The sequence below is a fragment of the Balaenoptera physalus genome (assembly GCF_965194825.1).
Source record: "Balaenoptera physalus genome assembly, chromosome: 10".
Lineage (NCBI taxonomy): Eukaryota > Metazoa > Chordata > Mammalia > Artiodactyla > Balaenopteridae > Balaenoptera > Balaenoptera physalus.
In genome coordinates, this window is record NC_138889.1 from 90,945,656 (window position 1) to 90,972,117 (window position 26,462).

Consider the following 26,462-nt stretch of genomic DNA (forward strand, 5'->3'; position numbering starts at 1 on the left):
TAAAAGTTTATCTCTTAAGATGCAAAGTAGTTTTTATAAATGAAAATAAATGCCATTTGTAAAATAAGAGCAAGATGTACAAATGCACAGGGGTATTCGAATTTTAAGGACCGATATCACTTTCTCTCCTCTTACAAATATTCTATCTCTTATCTTGATTTCTTAAAACCAAAAAATGGTCTGTAGCATCAAAACAGGCAATATATACTCAATATTTATTAGCTTCTACTATGTTCTAGGCACTGTTCTCAGAGCCAGTAGGACTAAGTTAAGTGGTCCTCACTCCTAAGGACCTATTACCTAACACATAGGATATAGGGTTTGAATTAATTTCCATTATTAACTCATGATATAACCTGGACTAGGCTTTTATTTCTCTCAGGGCCTTGGTTAGCCCCCCACACCTTTAAAATGTAGATAATTACAGTGATCGAACAAATTTATGAAGCCTGCATCGTAGGGAGGAGTATCTCTTACATTTGTAGGTGCATCTCGGAAACATGAAATTAAGGAGGGTTTGTAGATGTTTTGGAAGAAGTCTGAGGTGTCAGTGTTGGCAGTAGAGGTGGTGACAGAGAGCAGTGCATCAGGAGTCCTTGCATGGAGTGCCAAGGGGACTCCCTGAGGCCCTCCTCTGGGCCAGTGAAAGGGACCCGGGCAGACACTTCAGACCTCAATTGGGATTTTTGCTCAGAACCATTCAGGGGGAGTGACTGCCATCTGGAAACACCTCCACCATCCATTCCTGCCCAGCTCAGCTGGCACAAAGTCTTGGATCGTTTCAGTTTGGTGCTGTGGTGTTTTCTTGCTGCTGGGATCCGTGTGCTTGGCTAGAAGGTAGAGAACACAGAGTTTCACCTTAAGTACCTGTCTGTTCCATGATTCCTAGTAAAGGAATCGATTTTTTTTTTTCCTTTAACAAAGTCGGTAGACTCCTATAGGATGTCACTCTAACTTTGAGTTGGGGTTCCATCTTGAAACTAAATGGTGGCCAATTACTTTTTAAATTAGGTTATAGCTTGTGAATTTTAATAGGATCTATAAAATTTGGTGTATATGTATTAGTCACAGGACAGTGATAGTACCTTTGATCAAATACTTTAATATATTTGATGTAGGTCCATTCATTACTGACTCTCTTTACCTCCCACTCCTTTTGTGAAGATAGTTGGGCTAAACGAGCAACTCTTGTCATCACTACCCATTTCCACAGATTACTGGGAACATAAAACACCATGTGTGTGTGTGTGTGTGTGTGTGTGTATTTATAATGATTAATTATTATAAGAACTTTATGATATTGCTGTTGTGATGCCATTTTGTAGATAAGGGACTCAAACTCAGGGAAATGAAGTCCAAGATCACACAGCTAGAAAGTAGCTGAGCTGGGACTTGAACCCCTGTCTGATGTCCAGGTTCTTTCTTCTCTGCCATGTATGCTCCCATCATCACTGTAACAGGGTTTTAGGATTTTATAAAAGAGAGTACTAAGAAACGCATTAGGTTTTGGGTAGGATATATACCACTGTGTGTCCCCTACCCTGTAAGCATAGGCCTTTGCTAATCTAGGGATGTGAGGTGAGTGGGGAGGCATCCTTACTCTCTGAGCTTCCGTGGCCTTTGGAGAGGCTGCCCGCGTCGTGTGGGACCAGCTGTAGCCTTCTGAGGGAAGGAGGGGTCTGGGTGGGAAGACTTGCTGGAAGGCAGCAAAGCAGAGTGGACAGAACGTGGCTTGTGGAGCCAAGAAGACCAGCTCTGTGTCCTGCATTCCAGCCTCTTCCCCAACCATCAGTAAAGTCAGGGTAATGGCACCAACTTGACCAGACTATTGGGAGGGTCAGAATTAGATGAGCTGAAGAATATAAACCCTCTGATACATGCAAAACACTCAGCGGTTGTTAGTTGTAATTGCAAAGGGACTTCCTCTTACTCCCTCTTTCCACAACTTTCCCACACACATGCTCATTGACGGACACACACTCACTGCTGCTTAAAGCCTTGCAGGCAGTCTCTTTCATGCTAGCATGAGAGATTTATCGTTTTTATAAAAAATCATTTTTATAAAAAAAATCCATTATTTCTGCATAATTTCCCATTGCCTCCATGCTCCCTTTTCTGAGTTTTACATGAAGGGCTTGAAGGACATTGGGTGTCTACCCTAGTCCTTCCAGAGAATTCAGCCAAGCTTGGGGCAGCCCATTCCCTGGTCGGAGGGATGGGGATGGCACTTGGCTTTGGCTCTCATCTCCTTCCTTTGCTTCGGACTGTCTCACTGATGCCTCCGGAAGCCTCGGCCTTCCTAGAGGATAGAAGGCTTCTTCAGCCTGGAGGCATGAGCAGTGCCCGAGTGCCTGGAACCCTGTGCCCTCGCCCACTGGGAGTGGACCTGGATTTGTCACGTGGTGAAGTAGCCCAACTCTTGTGTCCTTTGTTCTCTTTCGGCAGAACCAGCTTCTAGCAAAAGGACTGCTGTTTGTGGAGGAGAAGATTAAGCTGTGTGAAGGCAAGTACAAGGCAGCCCCCGTCCGACGGGCCTCTGACTCAGCCTTTGATGCTTGTACAGCTGGAATGCTTCTGTCCCAGGGAGGCAGGCTCCAAGCGCGTGCGTCGCCCCGGCCGCCCCTTCTCCAGCTAGGGGGACAGCATTTCCGCCTGAGTTAGCCACTCCCAGCGGTGCAAGTCAGACTGCGTTTTGAGAACTGAGGGGGAGTTAGGGTGGCCTCTTTGGAGACCCCGTTAAGGGGGGTTTTCTTGGGATGCATGCTGGTGGTCTCCTTTGAAGGGACAACTTATACCGCAGATCCTGCCATGCTGTTCCGTCTGGTTTGATACAGGCTATTTCCTACTGGCCTTTGTATAATCCTGTTTCTTGAGGTGCATGTCAGGAGGCCAACCCACTTGAGGGACAGGAGGCTAGGCAGGCACCTGCTCGATGCAGGCTGATTTAATCAACAAAGAAAAATCTCCCAGCCTTAGAAGATGCTAGAGTCGAGCTGACAGGATAGAAAGGCACTGAATGGATCTGGGAGGTGGCCAAGGGCAAGAGTCGGCCGATCCCGTGACTCCACCAACGGCTAATCTCAGCTCCCACCAATGTGGATCCAGCTTACCACCTACTTCTTGGCTGACTTTTGGCAAGTTTCTCGTTTCTTTGAGCCTTGGTTTTTTTTAAATAATTTTTTTAAAAAAAATAAATTTATTTATTTTATTTACTTATTTTTGGCTACATTGGGTCTTTGTTGCTGTGCGCGGGCTCTCTCTAGTTGTGGCGAGCGGGGGCTACTCTTCGTTGCAGTGCGGGCTTCTCATTGTGGTGGCTTCTCTTGTTGCAGAGCATGGGCTCTGGGGTGCATGGGCTTCAGTAGTTGTGGCTCATGGGCTCTAGAGCGCAGGCTCAGTAGTTGTGGCTTGCGGGCTCTAGAGTGCAGGCTCAGTAGTTGTGGCTTGCGGGCTCTAGAGCACAGGCTCAGTAGTTGTGGCGCACGAGCTTAGTCGCTCTGCGGCATGTGGGATCTTCCCGGACCAGGGCTTGAACCCGTGTCCCCTGCATTGGCAGGCGGATTCTTAACCACTGCGCCACCAGGGAAGCCCTAAAATAATGTTTAAAATGGTAAAATGGGACTAGGGATTGTAGGGAGTAAAAGGAGTATAACTGGCGTAGCTCCATACCTGGCACATAGTAGGTAAGCAAACTGGTCCCTTCTTTTTTTTTTTTTTCCTATTCCAGGCTAGAGACCTCCATCTGTAGGTCAAGTTTACGTCTAGATTCAGACTTATCAGCAGTAGGTCATTCCTTTTTCCTTCCCCTTCCCTGGGAGAGACACTTGTGTCCAGTGAAGGGTCTCCTAGAAAGACAAAGTAGGAAGAAAAATGAGAAATTGACCCTGGAAGGTCCCAGTGCCCAGCACACAGTGAGTGCTCACCAAACCTTTGGAAAATGAGAGGTTTGAAATTAACCTCTGTCTATTCAAGAACTGACTGAACCTGCAGCCTTGTTTCCCTCAAATGCAACTGCGTTGAGATTTTTTTTTCAACCTTAGAGATACTCAGTAACCCGAGGCCTTATTTTTGAGTGACTGGCTTTGACAAGAGCTTCGTGGCCCTTTTGCATGTTGGAGTGAGGCTAGTACACCAGTGTGAAACGTAGCTGCCTGCCCGGTCTCCGGCCACATGGTAGTAAGTCATTTGCAGTTATTCCGTGCTCCTGGAAATGCGGAAAGCCAGCATTATGAAAGAGATGCTGAGCAAAACCAGAGCGTCAAGGACCCTTAAAAGGGAAAGCTGACTGTCTGTCATCCAAGTGACACTTAACATAGCTACGTTCAGAGTGAAAACTCAGGCACAGAGCTAGACGGGATAAACAAAGGGCATCCGAGGTTCTGTGTTTCTGCCCCAAAGCACGACTAGAGAGCAGTGGGCCGGGATGCTCTTGCTGGGTCCCTTCTTGTCCTGGGGTCTGGGTGGCAAGGTTCTTTCTGCACAGTGAACGGGCAGGTGGGAACCTGTAAGGGTCTTTCACATCTTTCACCAGAACATCTCTACTTTTTCATTTTGTGTGTTATAACTCCAAGAAAGATTTTATTTGGATAAAAGGATTCTTTGGCTATAAAATAGAGTTTTGGATCCATCCTATCACTGAACAACCTTTACTTTATTGACGTGGCTTGTACACAGCGCCTCTACCTGACGGCTGCAGAAGGGGCAGAGGTAGCCCCTCATTATGTGGTGCACTTTCGTGGACAGAATATGCCTTGTTACTTTCTGTAATCTTTTCTAGAGCTTTAGTGATCTTGGCTTTAAAGAAGTTTCTCATAACTATTCTATATACCTCTCTGGTGATCTAAACTTCTGTGGCAACTAGAGGACAGTTTTTATAGGACAGTCATCTAGAACCTCCCATCCAAACCCCTTTCATCGTTGCAGGGGGCTCAAGCCTTGACTCGTGGGCTGTTCTTGGAGATGGAGTCACCTCCTTCCTTTAACTCTTTCTTCCCGGGGCGACTCTGCTTTGTTAGCCTGTGTCTCTCTGATGTTCTTCTCTGAACACTTTCCAAAACCTCCACTCCCCTCTGAAATTTGCAGCAGGCAGTTAGACCCAGGCTCCCAGGAGAGGCGCCTTCCTGCTGCCGGGTTGAAGGATGACTTCACTGCTGATGAGTATTCCATCTTGGAGGTGAAGGGGAGTAAGTAGGCACCAGCACTGAGCATCAGGCTTCTCTGTCACTTCCTTCCAGTCGGGAGGGCCTCTGCTTGTCTTTGTGATGGAAGACTTAGGATAAGGCCATCAATAAAGGAGCCGGCATAGCCTTTTCTCCTTTGAGATACACTCTCCAGGTGTTGGGATTCACCTTGGTTTTAGGCACCAGGATGCCCTAACATTTCAGACCATCCTCTTGACTTCCTGACCTCCTCCCTGCAGTGAACTAGCCTACCTTTGAAGAGAGAATGGTGATTGATGCATTCATTCAAACATTTATTGATTATCTACTATTTTTTTTTTTTTTTTTGACTGTGTTGGGTCTTCGTTGCTGTGCGCGGGCTTTCTCTAGTTGCGACGAGCGGGGGCCATGCTTCATTGTGGTGCACGGGCTTCTCATTGCAGTGGCTTCTCTTGTTGCGAAGCATGGGCTCTAGGCGCACGGGCTTCAGTAGTTGTGGCACACGGGCTCAGTAGTTGTGGCTCGCGGGCTCTAGAGCGCAGGCTCAGTAGTTGTGGTTCACGGGCTTAGTTGCTCCATGGCATGTGGGATCTTCCTGGACCAGGGCTCGAACCCGTATACCCTGCATTGGCAGGCGGATTCTTAACCACTGCACCACCAGAGAAGTCTCTGATTATCTACTGTTTACCAGGTACTTTGCTAGGTGCTGGGGACACAGTGGTGAACAAAACTTCATAGGATTACAGGTCCTCGAGGTCCTCACTACCTGGTAGTGGAGACAGGTATTAATCAAATCACCATCAGATATAAAACCCCAACTGGGACAAGTACTAAGAATATAATCCATAATAGGAGGATTTGGCCAGTGGGGGAGACTTTCTTGTGGAAGTAATGCTGGAGTTGAAAATATTAAGATAAACAGATGTACGTTAGGCAAAGAGAGGAGAGCGAGAACAGTCTAGCCAAAGGAACTATCACGTGCAAAGGCCCTGTGGCATGGAGGGGGCATGGTGAGTGTGAGGGGCTGAAATAAAAGTCACATACAAGGGGAATACAGAAGAGGATGAAGACACAGAAGAAGGAAGCAGGTTGCCCAGCCAGGTTGCCTATGCTGTGGTTTCTTTATCTAAGAGCAAAGGAAAGTGTTGGAGCTAGCTATTAAGTCCTGCTCTGTCCTGTCCCATATCTGGCTTAAAAGGTAACCTCCTTCCACTCACCAGCCCCAGCATTTGCAAAAACCTATGCACTCAATACTTGCCATTCATTCATTTAAAGATTGCCAAACATTGATTTACTGATGTGTCTGGCTAAGTGCTAGAAATAGAACGGTGAGCAGGACAGACAGGGCCGGGGCCCTCACTCCCATTCTAGTGGAGGAGACAGAGAAAGAAGTAAATGAGCGATTCCAACAATGCGTAATTAGCACACGGTGAGGGAAAGTAGAGGCTGCTGTGGATTTGCATTTCTCTCCAGTGTATTTCACTCTGACCTTTCAAAATCTGCGCAGCTTTGGCCCCGCTAGCTACTAGTCGTGCCCTCGTTCTGTTTTCTCTCCCAGCCACTGCTTTTGTTGTCCATTAAATTAATAGATGGACGACACTAAATGAATCTTTCAAGATCAGTTCAGTGGAACTGGCCGTGCATTGCCAGACGCATCTCTCAGGGTCTAATCTTGGCTGACCCAGTTTCCCTGCCTCAGCTGAGCAGAGATAGTGCCCAGTCAGCTCTGTTATCTAGGTCATTAAACAGCAGCCACCGTGCAGGCTCTGCCCTGCCAGTGCCTGCCTTTCCTGCAGGTGCAAAGTCCCTCGAACAGCCTTCCGGTGGCGTTGGGTGACCTATGTCCATCTAGCCTGGGGGTGGCGCTTGGCCAGGGCTCGGGCTTCCTGATCCAGGGGATGAGGGTAGGCATAGTGTCAGGAGGTGGGTCCCGTGTTTTGCAGGCGACTGTTCAGAGAATAATGCCCTGCCGGTTACAGTGGGTGGAGGTGACAGTTTCTGAGCCCTCTTTCCGTCTCTCTCAAGTGACAGCTCAAATCTAGACTGAAAAGCCAGTGTCTTAGTGATTATGAAAAACAAAATAATTTACAACTGTGCACATGATCTTTCTGGAATATATGGGTAAGAGCACGGGTTCTGGAATCCCAGCTTGGTCTTCTACCTGTGTGACTTTGAGCCCAGACACCTGGCCTGTCTGAGCTGTAAAATGGGGTAACAGAGTCTACTCATGAGATAGCTTATAGATAAATAATCTAGCAGAAGGCCTGATAATGTTGTAACCATTCTCGTGATGATAGCAGTTATGGCGTGCTTTTCAAAATTCAGCTCCCTTTTCTGGATTAAGGGAGAGAAGGCATATTTGCATATTTTCAGTCGAGTTTTCCCATCCAATCCCATGTCTACTGTAGTAACACTTCTGGATCAAAAGTAGGTAATGAGCTTCCTCTCACGACCATCCCATGCTCCATTTGACGTGGAACTGTCTCCTGGCCTCTCCTGCAAGTAATGACCAAGTTCTTTTCTTTCTTTCTCCCCTCCCATCTTCTCGCCCTCATGTAGGTGAAAATCGCATTGAGGTTCTGGCTGAAGTCTGGGACCACTTCTTCACTGAGACTCTCCCCACCCTGCAGGCAATATTCTATCCAGTTCAGGTCAGTCTTACTGGGGAACATCCTCCTGCCGGCCTGGGCAGTCTGTCTTATTCCTTGGCCTTTGCCCCCTGGGGCTTGCCAGTGAATGGGGGAAAACCAGGGGATTGGGCGCTGCCTGAGCTGGCTCAGGACCTCGGACATCTTTGGAAGGCCACTCTGTTCTATATTCAGCATCTAACCTCAAGCAACGAACAGTGCCTGCATACCTACCAATTTGTAGGCGCTCTCTTCCCTCTTGGTTTTGAGTATGTCTGTATATTCTTGGAGTGGTTTGTTTCTTCTTACTTTTCAGAAGTAGGGAAGATGGGGGAAGGAGACTTTTTCTTTCCTTTTCTTTCTTTTCTCCACCCCCCCCCTTCTTTGAAGCACAATTTTCCAGCACGTTTTCTGTGGCTCCCAAATTGTGGGAAAGGGACAATGTTCCTTGCCCTTTGTAAGGGATTCCTGAATATGAGAAGGCCCATGATGTCGCAGGAAGAACTGTGGACCTGGAATCAGTTGCTGGGTTTGGGTAAACTCATTTCCTGTTTCTAGGCACAGCTCTGTTTCATCTCCTGCAGAATGAAGAATTTAGAGTAAAACCGAGTAGCATCTCTTATGCTTCTTATTCTGTGAGCTCAGCTCATTCTACCACCTGCGTTGGTTTCCCTCTACCTTCCTGAAGGGGCGAATAGCAGGACTGGTCAGTGCCGGGTCAGAAGGGACAGCCCCTCAGGCAGACTGACCAATAAGTATTCTTCTCCAAAATATATGTCTCTGTCACTCGCTTATGCTGCTATGTGCTCGTGAGCGCTCCTCCCACTGCGGTTAAGACATCATATCTAACCAGGTTTGTTGAAGTGCAGGCGTGGGCGCTGCAATAATACAGCCATTAGCAAAGGTAGGAATTACCTTGTACCAGAGGTAAGGGCCCACGCGCTTTGTTTGCTCTGAGTGGTATTTTAAAGGAAGTTGGAATTCTTTTAAAAACATGTCAAATATTTAAAAATTGGGAGGTTGTGCCTTCAGAGTCCATTTCCCAATTCAGGTTTGCCCCTAACAATTCCAGTAGAAGCGCCTGGCCTGCAGCACACTGCTCTTCTCATCCCAGCCTCAGCTCCACCCTGCACCCCTGTGAGAGGATTTGAAGCATTTATGTGGATGGTTCACTCCCTGTGTCCACAGACTTCTCCCTTCTCTGCAATACTCACTCCTCGGCCAACAGTGGGTCTTAAGAAGACACACCAGGGAGGTAGGGTTGCCAGATTTCGCAAATCAAAATACAGGATGCTGAGTTAAATTTCAGATAAACAATGAATAATGCAGTATTTGGGATATACTTATGCTAAAAAATGATTCAAATTTAACTGGACAGCCTCTGCTTTATTTGGCAGTCCTACTGGAGAGGGGGTGTAGACCTAGGTCCCCCTTAGGACCATTTGGGCAGGGAACTCCAAGGTACGGATACCCAGATGGATTTAGAATGGGGAGGGAGGGATCTGAGTGGGCATGGCCCTGTACAGTCATTGGAGGGCCAAGAGGGGCCCTCTTAGCCTCAAATCCAGGCAGGAGCCCAGCTGCATGAGTCTGAGGATGATACTGTCCTGCTTCTCTTGAAAAATTCTAAGATCTGGCAAGAGTTGCTATTGCCCCTGTCTGCCCCTCCCCCCCACAATTTCCCAAGCGCTGCTGCTGGTCCAGACACCCCACTCTGAGGACCCCTGAGTTAGGGACTCTTACCACTGGTAGTAACACCCCCAGAGGTGTCTGTTAGTCCAGCTGGGTCCTTCTCACAACTCGCTGTGTAAGTGTCTGTGTGAGACCTGCTTCCTCACTGGACAACGTGTTTGCGTGCCCACTGTGTTCAAGGGTGTGGACCTTTGCCTGCCTTTTTCTGTCTTGTAAAGTGAAAGGAGTCCTGGCGATGAAGCGAGGGCACAGATACATCTGAGATGATAGAAAGTCAGTGCCGAGTGCTGGGATGTGGTGCAAAGAATAGAAACTGTAGGACCTTGGGAAAAGTGGGGGGACCACTGCCATTGGAGCTGGTTGGGGAAGGCAATCAAGGAGTGGTTAAACTGAGCCTGTGAAGCATGGGTGGCGTGTATCTCTTGGGACTGGAGGGCAGGGGGATGCGGGGATGGCAAAACCACTCTTGCCCATGTTTCTGTGAAACCCTAAGGAGTTGCAGGAAGTGCAAAACTTCCTTAAACCTTGGTCAACTTGAGGGATGGGAAGCTATGTCGTCTTTGGGAGGAGACCCTAGTGATACCTCACCTCTAACCAAGGTGATTTTTGTTGTGTGCTGTATGTACATGTGAAAAGGAGAGTCCAGGAAATGGGCCCTCCTTTCCCTTTCTGTTTTGGGAAACTTTAGGAGCTCTAAAATCAAATAGTTTAGGTTTGAGATCCAGCTCTATCTTGGGCAAATTCCTGTCACTCTGGGTGTAGGGTTTTTCATCGTGGAGCGGGTTTTAGAATGGTATCTATCTCAGAGGTGGTCGTGAGGATTAAATGTGCCATTTACATCTAGGATATTGAGAATCAAGCCTAGCACATGGTCAGAGTTTAGTGAGGGTCAGCTCTTACGATGATTAGTTACTGTTTTCATTCTCTGCCCCCAGCCTACATGGTTGAACAAGTCCCCTTCTTCTACTTTCCCAGTGATTTTTCTTCCTATATTTCTTGCATTTGCAGAAGAGTCTAACAGGTCCTATATTTCCTTCTTTGCCTGGCATATGATAGGTGAGCAAGTATTGAATGGGTGAAGCTGAGGAAGCAGCCTTGGCTGCAGGGAAGCGCTGTTGATCTTCCATCTCGTTTCTCCTCATATTCCTCCTTCCTGACCACTAGCACACCACGGCCCCCACTGTACGTGTCTTGTATCATCTTTGGGTCATCTAGGCAGGTTGAGTCACACCTTATCTGAAGTATAATTGATTTACAATATTAGTTTACAATGTTGTACAGCATAGTGATTCAATGTTTTTATAGATTATACTCCATTTAAAGTTATTGTAAAATATTGGCTATATTCCCTGTGCTGTACACTATATCCTTGTATCTTATTTATTTTATACCTAGTAGTTTGTACCTCTTCATCCCCTACCCCTGTGTTACCCCTGCCCTCTTCCCTCTCCCCACTGGTAACCACTACTTTGTTCTCTGTATCTATGAGTCCGTTTCTGTTTTGTTATATTCATTAGTTTGTTTTATTTTTTAGATTCCACATATAAGTGATAAGGTACAACATTTGTCTTTATCTGTCTGACTTATTTCACTAAGCGTAATACCCTCCAGTTTCATCCATGTTGTTACAAATGGCAAAATTTCATTCCTTTTTATGGCTGAGTAGTATTCCTTTATGTGTGTGTGTGTGTGTATTTATATACACACACCACACCTTCTTTATCCAGCGATCTGTCTATGACATTTAGGTTGTGTTCACGTCTTGGCTATTGTAAATAATGCTGCTATGAACATTGGGGTGCATGGATCTTTTCAAGTCAGCGAGTCACACCTTATCGTAAATGAAGCTTTTGTTCTGAAGGACAGGGGCCAAGGCTTTGACTGTTTGACAGCCCCCCTGGGCCTTGCAGACACCTCGTTCCCCCCAACCATCCATTTGTTTTGCTGGCCCCCATGTGGTTGGTGGCAGATCCCGCCAGCTCTCACCTCCCGACGCTGCTTCTTCTCTCACCTCCCAATGCTGCTGCCTCTCGCCTGCCAGGGCCAGGAGCTGACCATCCGCCAGATCTCCCTGCTGGGCTTCCGCGACCTGGTCCTGCTGAAGGTGAAGCTGGATGACTTGCTGCTGCTGGCCCAGCCCCAGCTGCCCTCGTCCATCGTCCAGATGTTGCTCATCCTGCAGGTGAGGCCGGGCGGAGACATCACCGCAGGTTGAGGGGGAAAGGGCCCTGTGGCCAGAGCACCCTGGCTCAGTTTAGTGTCCTTTAGTGTCATTGGTCACGTTCCAGTTCATTTGCCGTGTGTCCATGGTGCACCGTCAGGGTCCCTGGCGCTGTGCTGGGTGCTGGGATCCTGGGGGGAGCAAGGGGAGCATTGTCCCGTCCTTCAGGGCGTGGACACCCTTCTCCCCCATCCGGTCATGTCAGGGAGCCTCGAGCTGTAAGTTACGACCAGAACCCACTGCATCCCAGCTCAAGCCAGACCAGGAACCCACAGGAAAGGTCCTCAGGGGCTACAACCACAAGTGAGACCACGTCAGGCCACAAAGCTGCCAGCCTCTCTCCACTTACTGGTCTCTACTCATATCTGGTCCACCTGGTTTCTCTCTGACGCTGCCTCTCCTGGCCCTCTTGGACTTGGTCTCTCTCTCTCTCTCTCTCTGCAGAGTTGCGTTCAGTGCTTTAGTTTGCACCGACAAACGTGGCATCCCACGGCTTGCATGTTTCCACCAAGAGATGACCCAGGTGGTTGCCTAGCATCTCTTAATCCCAATTCTAAATCAACGATAGGAAGATGAGCTAACCCTGGCTGGCTCCCGGCTACCTGCCAGGCATGGGCCAAGGACTTAAAGTGTGTCACTTTCTGAATCAAATAATCCAAACCTTACAAGCTGGACACTGTTGTCAGTGCCATCTTACAGATGAGGAGACTGAAACCCAGGAGGTTTATGTGTTTGCCTGAGGTCCCGCAGCATGAGGTAGTAAGATTTAGAACTGTGTACACTCAGGGGAAAGACTGACTGGCCCAGCTCGGGCCACATGACTCCCCTTTGCGCAATCGGCTGTGACCTTGAGTAGGATCACATAGAATACACATGGCCTCCGTGAGGCCAGTTCTATGGATAGGGGTGCACAATTCCAAGAAACAAGGCTTGTGGCCTAAGGACATCCCCAAAAAGGTGGCTACTTTGCCTCTCCAACCTCTGTACTGAGTTCAGATGCTCAGCTCTGAGCCCGTCCTCAGGGAAGACAGTTTCATTCTTGGTCAGGCTGGTGAAGATCCCTGGCTGCCGTCTCGGCAGGGGTGGAACGTCAGGCGTGGAACCCCTGATCTCTCCCTCCCCACCAGCTGCTGTTTTCTTCCGGTTCTCTAGCTGGGCCGTCCTTCTGGGCCGTCTCCCCCTTTCCTGCGGTCAGAGAGGAGGAAGAGTTACCTAACAGAACGAGAGGGGGTGTCATTGGCTAGAATACCAGGTCAAGTATTTTTATGAAAAGGAAGGAGAAGGAATGGGGATAGAAGAGTATGTGTATGCAGCTCAGGTCTGTGAAGCATAAAATAGGGCTTGGGTCCTGAAGAAGGAGTCTAGAAAAGGAGCCCTTTGGGATTCGGAGAGGAAGATGAGGAAAGGAAAGTTGGGCTTCCACACTTCCATTTCCATTTATATTCTGGGAAGTCGGGCAAGGAAACAGTCTCTGTTTTCCCATTTCACAGATGAGATGGAGGTTCAGAGAGGTTGGCAGACTAACTCAAGGTCACGTACTGATTTGTGAGAGAGCTGGATTTGTCACCCATTCCTCAGTTCTTGCTGTTTCTACCTTCCCACCTAGCCTTTCCCGGCTGCCACTGCCTCCCCTCCTGCAGTCTCCCAGGGTACTTGGAGCCGCCCCATGAGCTTCTGAGATGGTCTGTTTAACACAGGACATTTGACATCATTTCCCCGAGGGCCTCCTGGGACTGGTTCCCTGGTCCATGTTCTTCTACACTCTGGGAGCTAGGAAGCCAGAGGCGCGAGTGTGACAGTGACAAAGGCAGGTTTTTCCCCAGTCCAGGTCCAGCTCCTTGGGTGGCAGGGGCGGCAGCTTCTGGATCTGAATGGAACGTGCAGGCTGTACTACCCTGGGACCATCCCCGCTGTGGGAGGTTTAGGCCCCAGTAGTTAGAATTGCTCTGCTCTCTCCCTGGGCCCCTACTTTCCACAGCGCCATGAGATCTGGGGCTGGTTTTTCCCTGCCTAACTCATATGGAGAAAAGAGCCATTTCTCAGGCCATCTCTCCCTTTTCCAGTGCTTTTCCAAAATGTCCCTGAACAAACCCCCCCTCCCCAAAATATACAAGGGGTTCAAACTTTCCTGCTGTGGGCCATGAGCTCCTGTCCTTAGGCTGTCCAGGAAGAGGCTGAGCCAGAGATTTTGACCACGGTGGAGATCTGGTTCCCCCTGGCAGGGGCAGACAGGTCTGAGACCATCCTAGAATGGTCCCTTCCTAGGGGACCTGCCAAGACAAGCAGGTGTGCTCCCTGCTGGGCCGTTCCCCAGGGCCCCCAGTCTCAGCAGGGCCCCGTGCTTGGTTTAATTCTCTCCTGTCGCCGTCGGGAAACTCTTAACAATTTTTGAACAAGGAACCCCACATGTTCCTCTTGCACTGGGCCTTGCAGATACGTAGCCGGTCCAGCAGCCAGGCCAAGGGCTGAGGGCAGCTGCCTCCTAGAGGGTTGTGTGCAAGTCAAGTTCTCAGCCCAGGGAGAAAACCATCCAGCTCCGAATCAATGCATTTGTTAGTTAAACATTTTCTTCCCACCTCCTTCCTCTTTTCCTTATTCTGTCATCCCTCTCTGTTTAGTGCTTAGGAATTGTAGAGGGGGAGAGGCTTAGGGAGAGAAGGCAGATGAGAAATATCAAGGCATAAAAAAATGAGAAAAAAAAGTTTCCTCAGCTCTGAAACCCAACCGAGGTGGTTTTGGGGCTGAAACTGGTCCACTTTTGAGGCCGAGGGTGGGTCTCTGGGTGCATGAATAAGGCTCCCCTCTCCCTTCTACTGCCTGGAGGAGCCCCTTCCATTTGGGCAGATTTGTGTGTGAAGCATCTTATTTCCACTGCTGGCCTTTCCCAATGCTTCAGCTCCTGCTAAGCAGTATTGGAACCTGGGGGCGTGAAAAACCACCAAGTGGTCTCCCCTTCATCACCCACTTCAAGCGCCAGGCAGCCCCATTCGCATTTTCTCTTCATTTCTTTTCCAAGCCCTTCCCAGCCCTAACTTCCAAGTCTTCTGCACCATAGCCCCCTCCTCAGCCTCCTCTGTGTTTCCTTAAGCTTCCCCCTCCCTCCCACTGCCCCCAGCCACCTCCTTCGCACGGTGATGGAGCTGACGAAGGACCACGTCAGCCAGTTTCCTTGGGGGCTTACCCCTCACCCAGCGATCTCCAGCCTGTAGGACTGGCCCTTCCCTCTTCATGGCCCAGCCTCCAAAACTCCAGTGCAGTGGAGAGTTTTCGCTTTTCAAGTGAGGGTGGTATAAAATCTATTCCGTGTTGAGAATTTGATGGGACAACCCTTTGGGCTGAGCATAGGCCCCGCAGAGCCTTGTCTCTGCTCCCCTGCAGCCCCTCACCATGAGCACGTGGCTTCTAGGCCTTTCCAGCGAGAAATTGAATTCCCTTGGAGTCTGCTGGTTTTCTAGAAAACCTTGGTGACTTTCTGGCTCCTTTTAGCTCTGAGGACTCCTGTCCCGCTGGGCTTTAGAACTGATCCTTCATCTTGGTGCTGAATGGGTGTCTAGTTCCACAGTGACACTCCCTTTCTTCTACTCTTCTGGACTTCTCCATATTCTGTCCCCCTTTCTTTTCTAGCTAATTAACAAGGGGCAGTAAGATGGGCTTGGAGCCAGGCAGCCTGTGTTCCAGTCCCAGGTTTTTGCCACTTTCCAGCTGTGTTTCCCTGGGCGAGTTACATGAGCTTTCTGGGTCTTACTTTCCTCATGTGTAAAAGGCAGATGATGAGGGTTGTCGGGAGGCCTCTGTGCTCTGATACACGTGAAGTGCTTATCTAAAGCGCCTGTGTGCCAGCTGTGAAACAGTCATTGTGACAGGGAGGGTGAGAGTGCTGTGGTTGGAGCCATTCAGACCTCAGCCCCGGAGCTGGGGTGGGGACAGTTCCCACGGGCCCGGCATCGGGGTGGGATCCAACCGCAGAGGCCACGGTGCTCTCCGTGCGCAGTGCCGATCACCGCCACCCACGACAAGGGCCTGAGGCTTCAGTCCTGGCTGTCCTTCATTTCAGCCACAAGGATGCGGCCTGCCTTGAATATAGTAGGAGGGCAGTCAGAATCAGCTGGGCATCGTGACTTTGACTGACCTTTGTCTCTCTTGGGTGTTTATTTCCAGAGTGTTCACGAGCCCACAGGCCCAAGCGAGGGTTATTTGCAGCTGGAGGAGCTGGTGAAGCAGGTGGTTTCTCCTTTCCTCGGCATCAGCGAGGACCGCAGCGTCTCAGGCCCCACGTACACACTGGGTAAGGGGCACGGCTCTCAAGCCGCTAGGAGCCTCCGTGGCAATGGTACCAGCTATGTTTTACCGAGCCCCGATTACACCCCAAGCCCTTTGCTTCCCATGTGGGTCGTGCAAATCTCTGCATGTCCATCACTCATGTTTCCCGCTGGCCTGTGTCTCGGTAACCTCCCCTCTTGGCAATTCCTCCCAAGGCGCTGTTACCACACCTCCGTGGTGGCGCTTGTTTGATCCGCATCTTTGATCGGTGGCTTTGATCTTTTTCGGTGTCTGCGATGTTAATTTTCCTGTATCTCGTACCAGAAACTGCCTTACTGCACCCCATCCCCCCATGAGTGGAAAAACCACCAGTGATGAATTTCCCTGTGAAAGCAGCTCAGGATGTGAAGCCTGCTCATTGTGTGTGTGGCTGGAGATAGAGCTGCTGGCTGCCCACTACATTTCTATAGTTACCGCCAGGGCTTTCCCACCAAGGACAGGGGCTCCTGGACTGGGGGACAGATCCCGTTGTGGCCTTTTTCAGTGGCTGTAAAGCTAGCATTCAGGCTCTGTTCTAGTCACCCTGGCGAATCTAGAGTTGAATTGGGTCTGTTCCTTCTCTCAGTGAGACCACAGCCTAGATGGGAAAATAGCTACAGGATATCATAAACGATATGGCTCAGTTACCCTCTGAAATGAAAATCCCCCAAATGCATGAACTTTTGGTCTGTGGTTCTACCTCCAGCATCCAGAATGGTGCCTGGCATACAGTAGGCACTCAAAAAAAAAATATTTGCTAGATGGATGGGCGGCGTCTGTACCTGGGGCTGAGGTGACCAGCACCCACAGACAGGTGCAGAGGCGGAAAGGGATTCCCCAAATTTGGAACCTTTTGCCCCCTCTTCTTGCTTGAATGGAGACCTAGCTGAGCTTCAAAGAAAAGGGGGGAGGAGCAGCCTCCAGCAGGCTTCCCGCCCCTTCCTGGGCCTCAGGACTGCAGAAAAAAGGCAGGGCCGGCCACAGTTTTCAGGGCCCCTTTATGCTTCTCTGGAGACACCAGTATAAACACAGCCACCACAGATCCGAGGGTGCTGGCCCGAGCCTGGACCTTCACACTCCCTCCTTCTCTCCCTCCCTCCCTCATTCCACCCAGCTGAAGGAAAACAGTTCCCTGCCCTCCCCATGAGGAGGCCTGGGCGCCACCTTCCTGCTTTGGCCCGGCAACTGGCCCCCGAGTTTTTCGGGCAGATGTCAAGATGCCAGCGGGTTAGCCAGGCCATGGCACGGAGCCCGCCATCCACTGGGCCTAGAGCCGGGAACAAGAATAGATTTGGAAGTTTGTTCAGTGAGGACTTGCTCTAAGAAGGGATACCTTCAACTTTTCGGCTATAATAAGACTAAAACATACTTTCATCAAATTGTAAACCAAAAGCCTGAGGTTTTATTCTTATACCAAGGACAATCCTTTGCTCTGGGGCGTTGTCACAGTAGGGGCAGAGAGGGAAGGAAATGACCTTCTTTTGATTATTTTTTTATTATATTATTATTTCAGCAAATGTATACTGAGACCCTGTCCCTGGCGCCTTGTGAGGTGCTGCAGGTATATCTGTGACAAAACTGACCCACCCCTGCCCTCTGGGACGCAGGGTCTGGTGAGGAAGTCACAAACAATAGATGATGACTCATCAGTGTACCAGTGCTCTGAGTGGGGAAGTCCAGGGCCCACGGCAGGAGGACTTCACCTGGACTGGGAAATCAGGGAGGACTCCCTGGAGGAAGTGGTATCTGCAGTGGGACCTGGAGGATGAATATAAGTTAGCTGAGTAAACGGGAAAGGAAGACTGTCCCAGGCAAAGGGAAGGATCTTTGGGAGGGTTTTGGAGTTGGGGGGAGGAGGGCGGGGAGCAAGAGGGTGTAGCATTGGAGGAACTGAGAGGGCCTTAGAGTTTCAGAGTGGCTGATGGCAGGGGAAGCCCCGGGACACAGACCACATCCTGGGCACTGTGCGGGTGGGCTGGATACCACCTTCCCACGCACAGCGGAGGCAAATGAAGGTCAAGGTCGCTTGGCTAGTGGAGACAGGCTTCCAAAGCCCCGAGCTGTTTGCACTTTACCAGCTTTTCCCCACACTCCGCCCGCACCCCACCCACCCCGTCAACTCCTAGGAGGTGACTGATTTCACTGAGGGACAGCAGAGGAGCTGGTCCTTCCCTCTCTGTTGTCGACTGAAAAATATATACAACCTAAAAGTTGAGAATTATGTTTTATTCGACGGACAAACTGAGGACTCACGTGCAGAAGACAGCCTCTCGAGAGCTCTGAGGGACTGGTCCAATGAGGTCAGGGAGGAGCCAGGATATGTAGAAGTTTTAGCAATAAAGACCAGGTAGTCGGAACATTGAAAGAATACTGTTAAAGGAAAACAGACATCTCAAGTCGGTGAATTTTGCGCTTTTCTGCATATGGGAAGATGCAAGAGTCTGGGCTCATTGAAATCATTCCTTTGATACCCACCTTAACTCTCTAGGGCCAGTATCCTGCTCTTCTCCATCCTGAATCCCCTCAGGGGGCAGCGTCTGTGGCTGATGGCTTGACGGCCACAACCCCTTTGCTTACTGACACGCAGGCAACATTCCTTGTCCACACACTCCTTAGCCCAAGGGGTATCCGAGGCCGACATGTCATCCCAAACCCCTGGGTACCAGAAAGCTCACACGGCCACAAAGGTGCCCTTCCTTATCGAGGACACCCCTTTCTAGATAAAGAGAGGAGTCTCTGGGCCTCAGTCGTCAGTTGGAGGCAATGACATTTCTCCTGCCTGTGGAAGAGGCAGCTGCCTGTTATGACGACCGGCTGAGGTAGAGACTGAGGAGATGGAGTGGACGTGAGAGATCCCTGGACCCTCAGGAGGGCTTTGCCACGTCCGCTCTGGGCCTGACTCAGTGGGAGGGGTCAAGGGCAGCTGGGACCGTCATCTCCACAGCCACCCCTTATCAAGTGCTCGTCACCTTCCAGGCCCTGAGCAAGGGCTTGGCACGTAATCATCCTCACGGACTGCTGCGAGGGTGCCTGCTCTCGTGACCTCAGACTCAGCGTTGGTAAGAAACGTCCCCCGGGTCACATGGGGTAGGTGACCAGAGCCAGAGAAGTGGTTTTCCAGGGGGCTCCCCACTGCACCCACGTGCCCACACAGGTTGATCTGGGGACTCAAGGGCAGGCCCTCTTCCTACTGGCCAGGCCGATGGGTCTGAGAGTTAAGCCTCTCCCTGCAGATGTGCAAGGCTCACTTCAGAGAGAAAAGATGAGTCCAAGGCCGTGATGGAGTGTGTGTGTGTGTGTGTGTGTGTGTGTGTGTCCTCCCTGCCAAAGCTGTCGCTTTTCTCGGGCAGACGGAGTGTGGGGATGAGGAGGAAGATAATGAAATCTTAAAAAAAACCCAAGAAAACAAAAAAAACCAGGCTGATTTGTCAGAGGCCAGGCCCGTGTTTCTACCTTTCTGGTTTCCCAAGTTTCCAGGCTGCTGCCCTGGCCTGGGTAGTGCGCGGTTTCTCCCACATGGAAGCCTGGCCTCCCACCCATGTCTCTCCATTGTGTCCTCCCTCAGGGGGAGGGCCCTTTTCCTCAACATATTGTAACTTGTCCCCGTGACCAGTAGGCATTCACGGGCTTTCAGGTGCCGGGGCCTGAGGAGGGACACCCACTGTGGACGTGGTGGGCAGGGATCACAATGCCTGCCTTATGGGGGCCGGTGAGGCCCGGCCAGCGAGCCTGGGAGATCAAAGGCCTGGGAACTGAGTCCCCAAGAAAGGACCGCCTCCTCCAGGCTTTGCTTCTCTCTGGGGGGTTGAAAGGAGCTGCCATGGCTGGCTCCGGAGCAGGGCGATGAATGCCAGGGCTCAGCGGGGTGCCCGGGGAGTGAGGGGGGAACAAAGGCTCCCCTCAACATACCCCATGTGACAGGCAGGAGGAAGCCTGGAAGTGGGTACAGGAGGTGGCAGGGCCCAGCCCCTTTCCCTGCTCCAAGGGCCCCCTTGCAGGGGAGGGACCAGTTTTTAGGCCCCAGCGGGAGATCCACAGCTTAGTCAGTCCCTTAATGGAAATTTCCTTCTCTGAGTGGCAGGGCCCAGCTTTCCCTGATGCAAATAAAGAAAAAGAGGGGAAAGAGAGCAAGCAGCCGCAGTGTGGGGAGGCCACTATCAGCTCCAGGCCTACACTTCAGTTTTAAGGCCTCCCAAGTGGCCCTAGCGGGGTCTGACCTCGCCGGGGACACAGCTTGGCGTGTACTTGTCCTGGGGTTGGCTCTGGAATCTGGTGGGAGCTTCGTAAGGACACACTGTCTGCCCAGGGGACTCACACAGCCCAGCGGCCCCTGTGGTCTCGGCTGTGCCCACACCCAGTCTTGGGAGCCAAAACATTCCACCCAGAAAGCAGGAGGAAGAGCTGGAGGCCTCTCAGTCAGCGTCAGGAAACAGCCCTACGGAGAGAGGTGAGGCCAGCCGCAGAAGGAGCAGGGCCCTGGAAACCACAAGGGCTGGGCTTCAGCTGTGTGCCCTGGAGTAAGTTACTTAACGTCTCTGAGCTGCAGAGGGCCGAGCACAGAGGAGGAAGAAGACGCCCTGTCTCAGGGCAGGGCCCAGGCAGAGCTGCCACCTGCTGTATTATGGGCCCCAGATAGGATGGCCTGGGGCCTGTGGAATCACCCCAGGTGAGGAGTTGTGTGTGCCTCCCCTTCCCTTCTCTGGACCCCAGACCACATTCTGGCCCTTGCCATGGTGTGTAGTCATGGCCTGATTATTTGTTGGTCTCCCCCTTAGACCGGGAGCTCGTTGCATGTGGCTCACCTGTATCCCAGGCCTGGCATAGACCTCTCCTCCGAGGGAGGGAATAAATGAACCGCCAGCTGGGGTGCAGTCTGTCCATCCCTCTCAAAGGAGCGGGCCCATCTAGAAGGACCCCTCTTCATGACTCCTCCTCCTCTGAATCCCCAGAGTGCTCTGTCTGTAGCCCTGCCCTGCCACTTGACACTGATTTGCGTGCAGGCCTCCCAGAGGTCAGGAGCAAGGGCTGTGCTGTCAGCCTTGGGTTTGAATCCCGGTTTCATCACTAATCGTGACTGTAAAATGATTTAGCATCTCAACCTCAGGTTCCTTTTCTGCAGAATAGTTAGCAGGAGATCATGTCAGTGAAGCTTCTCCTTTTTTGCTACAGTGCAGAGTAGATGCTCAGTTAATGATTGCGCCTGAGACCCTACCCCTCTCCAACGCACACACCCGCTGCGCTCCAGCCCCTGCGCAGGCCCCATATCAGATTTACATTTCTCTTGCTGTCAGCAGTGTGCACAGCATCTTGCACAAAGTTCAAGATGTGTTTGCTGAAAGAGGGGGCAGATGTCATGGGGACCCCCTCCTCCAGGCTGGCCGCCCTCCCTCTGGCTCCGTCTCTCCGCATCAGCCCAGGTGGCCTCTCTTGTCAGTTTGCTGCCTGTTGAACCCTCCAGGGCCTTTGGGGTGCTGAACTAACGGTGTGAGAGAGATGGGCAATGCCCAAGTCCCCATCTGTGACACCTTGCTAGCTCGTTCTACTATGGAAATCATCAAACGAATTCTTTCCCCCAGAGCTTCTGTGTGTGTCCACCATGCACATCTGTCCCCCAGGCCCTCACCTCATCCCATGTCCTGGGCCTGGGCTTTGTCCTAGCTTTTTCCTCTTCCTGGATCTGCACGTAGTAAATGCTCACCGAACAGTCCAGCCCAGTCTCCTGCCAGGCTGGTTGTAGGGCCACAACCTGGGTTTTGCCACTGCCAACCTAGAGTGTGCTTGCTTTTAACAGCAGCAGGAGAGAAATGAATTGTTTTCAAGGGCATTTTTTAAAGGATGTTTCTTTAATGAGGCCCCTGTTTCTTTGAACTCTTCCGGTGCTTCTGCTTTATAGTTGTCGATTTTTGTGATCATAAAAGTAACACATGGTTATTGTAAAAATGTGGGAACATTATAGAAATGTGCGGCTTGGCACGTACGAGCACCCGTGCTTCAGAGAGGACCTCTGCCGACGTCTGGCATCGATGCTTCTGTCCTGGTGGCTCCTTGGCATTCTGTCTCCTATTCATTCTTCCCCAGAGAAGGGGCTGATGACGCAGTCTCTGTCTGGCACTAGTGGAGGCCGTGTTTGCTGTTACCTGACTTCAGAGAGTGGGCCGGCTCAAGGGCAGCGGCGGAGCCCTGAGAGGCAGTAGTGTGTAGTGGGGAACGTCTGGGCACTGCCATTTAGAGCCTCAGAGGGTTGGGCCAAGTCTCAGTCTTCCTCATCTGAGCAATGGGGATGATGAGAGCCGTCCTAGTGTTTCAGAGGGAGATTGGGACTCAGCAGTGAGACGGCAGATGGGAACACACTCAGTAAGCTCTAAACTCTATGCATTATTATTTGGTTTTGAGAAATATCAGTAATTGCTGTTCGCAGCAAACAGCTCCCTTGGGGCTCTGAGCCAGTAGTCTCGGTGAACTTAGCCCTAAGGGTTAGGATTTCATTCTCTTGTCATTGTTTATACCTATGTGTGTGTGTGTGTGTGTATATATACATATAGAGAGAGAGACACATGTATGTATATACATATGCACATATACGTAAATACATATGTGCATATATGGACATGTAAAATCATCCAGTGATGGGAACTGCTGAGAGCTTTGCAGCTGGACATGGCAGCCTCACTGCGATGCCCATCTAGGAGCACGTGCTGAGAGCATGTATCAGGGCCTCCAGATCCATGGGGAGAACTGAGAGTAAACTAGAGCAGCAATGGGCCGAGTGTCCCCAAGGCCAGTGTGTGACCAGCGAGCACTGTCTGCTCTCCCTTTAGAGACTAGTTTCCCCCTCCCCCTCTGTGATCCTGTCAGGGGTGGTGGGAGCGCCAGCGCGGTCAGCCCTTCTTCATTTCTCCCCACGGCATCCCCTGCTGAGAGAGGGATGTGTTAGGGGTCTTTGGGGTTCCAGGGATGAGGGAGCTGGGGAAAGCAGTGACACACGCAATGGGGTGGGCGGTTGGAAGGCTGGGAGACGTGTGCACTGGCAGGAAGAGGGCCAAAGAAAAGGAGAAAAGGCTCTGACCAGAACCCACCGTTTCTCAGCCCTCCATCCTCACCTCCTCTGCCTCGCTGGGGTCTTTCTTCCAGTTCGTGATGCAGATGCAGTGCCTGAGCAGGAGAAGAGGACAGTGCCTGCAGAGGAGGCTTCCCTGGGACCTTGGGGATGCAGGCTTACCCTGGTCCCTACTCCGGCCACACTGTAGGTCTCTGGACTGGCCTCGTCCTTGTGAAGGCGGGAGATGAGAGGCCATCAGAACTGGGTGTTGCTGGTACACGTGCTTCCTCCTTTGGACTCTTCTCCCTGGATTTGAACCCCATGTACTTGGCTTGTCCTTCCCACGAGATGCTCAGTCTACTATCACTATGTGTACTTTGTGTGGGCAGCTTGCAAGAGTGAGGTCTGGAGTGAGACAGACCTTGTTTGCATCCCAGCTTTACTACATTCTTTCCGTGTGAGCGTAGGCTAGTTACTACCTCTCTGATATTCATATTATCTCCCACTTTACAGATGAGAAAACGATCATAACTTAGGTTCAGTTTAAGGAGGATTCAAAAGACAAAAGCATGTCGAGGTTGAGCATATTTTCTAGAATGTGGTGAGAATTCAAGAAGCAGCAGTTTTATAATAATTCCTGTCCAGCCCTCTCTCTGTCTTCCTCAGTGGGGCATCCACGGAGCGTCACCCATTCTTTGGTGCTGTGAAAGGCTGGTTGAATCCAGAGTGTTGACTTGAACAGAACACTGACCTGCTGGGAGCGTTGATAGTCCTGCTTCAGGACGATCTGGAGGACGTCCCACTGCCCTCGCTTTGATAGCCGAGCGCCCCCCCCAGTTACCTGTTCCTCCGGACTTAAGCTTAGGAGGCCTTTTCCACTTCCTGTCAGACACTGCAGAGGGCACGTCATGCTGAATAGAGCCGAGGGCTTCTTTTGGCAGCTGGTCCTGGGTCTTCAGAGGAGACTGGTTGAAAGAGAATTGAGGGCAAATCCAGTGAAGCTCAGGCAGCAGCGGGGAAAGCGGGGGAGACTCCCTTGGACCTAATCAATCATGGAAAGTCCTTTGGTGACCCCTACTGTGGGGGGCAGTATCAGGCATAAACAAGCAAAGTTACAACAGAAGCCTTTAGACGTAGCCAAGTTCTTCCCCTACGTTTCAGGGCTTCATCTAAAGCTCTCTCTGAAGGTGGAGCCACCACCTCCCTCTTCCCCCAAATTCATTAGAAGCTTTTGACTCCCACTATCCCCTCTGCAATCACAACCTTCGCGGGTCTTTCTCTTGCAGCCAGGCGCCACTCCAGGGCCCGGCCCAAGGTCACGCTCTTGAACTACGCCTGCCCGATGACCACCGTCAGCCGGCCCCTGAACGAGATGGCCCTGACCCCTCTGACGGAGCAAGAGGGGGAGGCCTACCTAGAGAAGTGTGGCAGTGTCCGGCGACACACGGTGGCCAATGCCCACTCGGACATCCAGCTGCTGGCCATGGCCACCAGGATGCACTCGGGCTTAGGGGAGGAGCCTGGCGGCGAGGACAAGTGCCTGCTTCTGCCACCCAGCTTCCCGCCGCCCCACCGGCAGTGCTCCAGTGAGCCCAACATCACTGACGGCCCCGACGAGCCGGAGCAGGTGGCAGCGGGCAGCCAGGAGGACTCAGAGCTGAACTGTGCATCCCTCAGCTGAATGCCCGCCTCTGGGACCTCCCAGCTCCTGCCTGGCCACCAGGATGAGGGCGGCTTCATCCCCGAGGACCGCCGAGCGGAGCTCTTCCTTTGGGCAATGCCGCCTTATGCCTTTCCAGGTACAGGCTAGTCTGAGCGCCCTAGGGCAAATCCCGGTCGTGAGCCTCTCCATTTTCGGGACTGCGACCACCTGCCTCTTGGCGGCCACACAGATCCAACTGCCTAATGTTCACCTTCTGACTTTCAGCCTTGCCTGCCTGACTCAACTCAAATCCTCCTCTCTGGGCTTGTCCCCGCAGATATTGGACTATCTGATCCTCCCAGCCCTATATCGCAGTGCCCCTGGCGTTCCTATAGCAGGAAGTCGTCCGACCCACACACACAGCCAGCAAGGATGTGTTAGCATGTGGAGTTCCCCTTGAGGGTCCTTGTGATACAGAGGCCGATGGGTGAAAAGAGGCAGTAGAGAGGTACCTCTTCTCTCCGTCTTGTGTGGAGTAAAAGTAGACTGCAGCCCTTCCCAAGCCTGACTCTGGGAATGCAGCTTTCATTTCAGTTTCAGAATTACTGGGAACGAGTGGCCCCACTGGTGGGTGAGGGTCCATCCTCACCTATATCCAGACCCTATGTGCTGCCTTTGGCTTTTGGCCCAGGGGGGCCACAGTGCTGGAGGAACCCCGTCTTTGATTAAGCCTCAGCATTCCCCTCTCAGGCTTCCTCCCCGACTCAAGGAACTAACCTTCCCAGTGGAGTAGCTGGTGCCTTCCTCCCTTTCTCATTTCAGAAACCGACCCTTTTCCTATTGTGGGGAAGGGGCCAGCTGATACCAACCAACCAGTCTGTTCCTGGATTTGACTTGAATTTTTAAAATGTGCATCGTTTCAAAAATAAATTGCTTGCAAGTATTTGCACGTAGGATCTTGCACCGCTCATTTCCAATGGGGTGTGTCTTCAAACTGAAAAATAGCAAACCCCCTAGGAAAGGAGACTGGAAGTGGTCCAGGGCGAAAGTGATCCGTGGTGGGCAGGGCTCAGAGGCCGCAGAGCTCTGGAAGCCGCTGGACTTGAATCCAGTGTGGCCTGTGTTTGTGAGTGTTGTGGTTTATAGGAAAAGCTGCATTGAGATGAGAGACTCAGCTTGCCTCATGAGCAGAGAGTTCTAGCAAATGGGATGTCTCAGCGCTCTACAGTGCAGGGAGCTGGGAAAGATGTGGGCAGGACCTTTTGGAGAGATGTCCATTCCCTGTGATTAAAGAAGTGCCTGGAATGTATAACCTGTGGGGCCTTGAAATGTTTTTTGGGGCAGCAGGCTTTGGTACTGTGCTATATATATATCCTCAGCACTCCTCCCTCCATCCAGGTCTGGGCTTTTTATCTCCTTTGACCTCCCTGTTCTTTTTGTATTTGCCTGTTGGCCCCGCTGATAACAGCTCCAGAAAAAAGAGAAGGACCCTGGGCCCTTCTGGCACCTTCTAGGTATCCTGTTAATCTTTGGAAACTTTGTTTATGAAATGTCAGAGACACGAGCCAGTTTGGCTTCCAATATGGCAGGAGGTGGCCGGGAGAGAAAGAGGACAGTTTAAGCTGCCAGCAGAGGAGGAAAGCTTCTAAGCTCATCTAAGCCTTGACAGCATTTCCCTTCTGGGTGAAGATTTGAAATATGACTAGAGTCATGCTTTTGATGGCTTTTGGTTTGGAAATTTTCTTTAAAAAGTTGTTTCGTTTTCATCCTTTTAAGAGATTGA

The 26,462-nt window shown here is 51.0% G+C and overlaps 1 protein-coding gene across 9 annotated transcripts in view; it reads left to right on the forward strand.

Annotated features, from left to right (window-relative positions):
- PRR5L (proline rich 5 like) overlaps positions 1-25,622 on the forward strand; it is a 126,911-nt gene extending 101,289 nt beyond the window's left edge. For 8 of the 9 annotated variants that reach the window (XM_082410559.1, XM_082410556.1, XM_082410558.1 and 5 more), the window contains 5 exons: positions 2,446-2,503; positions 7,719-7,810; positions 11,520-11,660; positions 15,858-15,984; positions 24,324-25,622. In XM_082410559.1, coding sequence (XP_082266685.1) covers positions 2,446-2,503; positions 7,719-7,810; positions 11,520-11,660; positions 15,858-15,984; positions 24,324-24,718 — 813 coding nt within the window. In that variant the 3' untranslated portion in view covers positions 24,719-25,622. The remainder of the gene's footprint in view (positions 1-2,445; positions 2,504-7,718; positions 7,811-11,519; positions 11,661-15,857; positions 15,985-24,323) is intronic. The other variant, XM_082410560.1, reaches the window with a different exon arrangement.
- Positions 25,623-26,462: the final 840 nt, after the last annotated feature.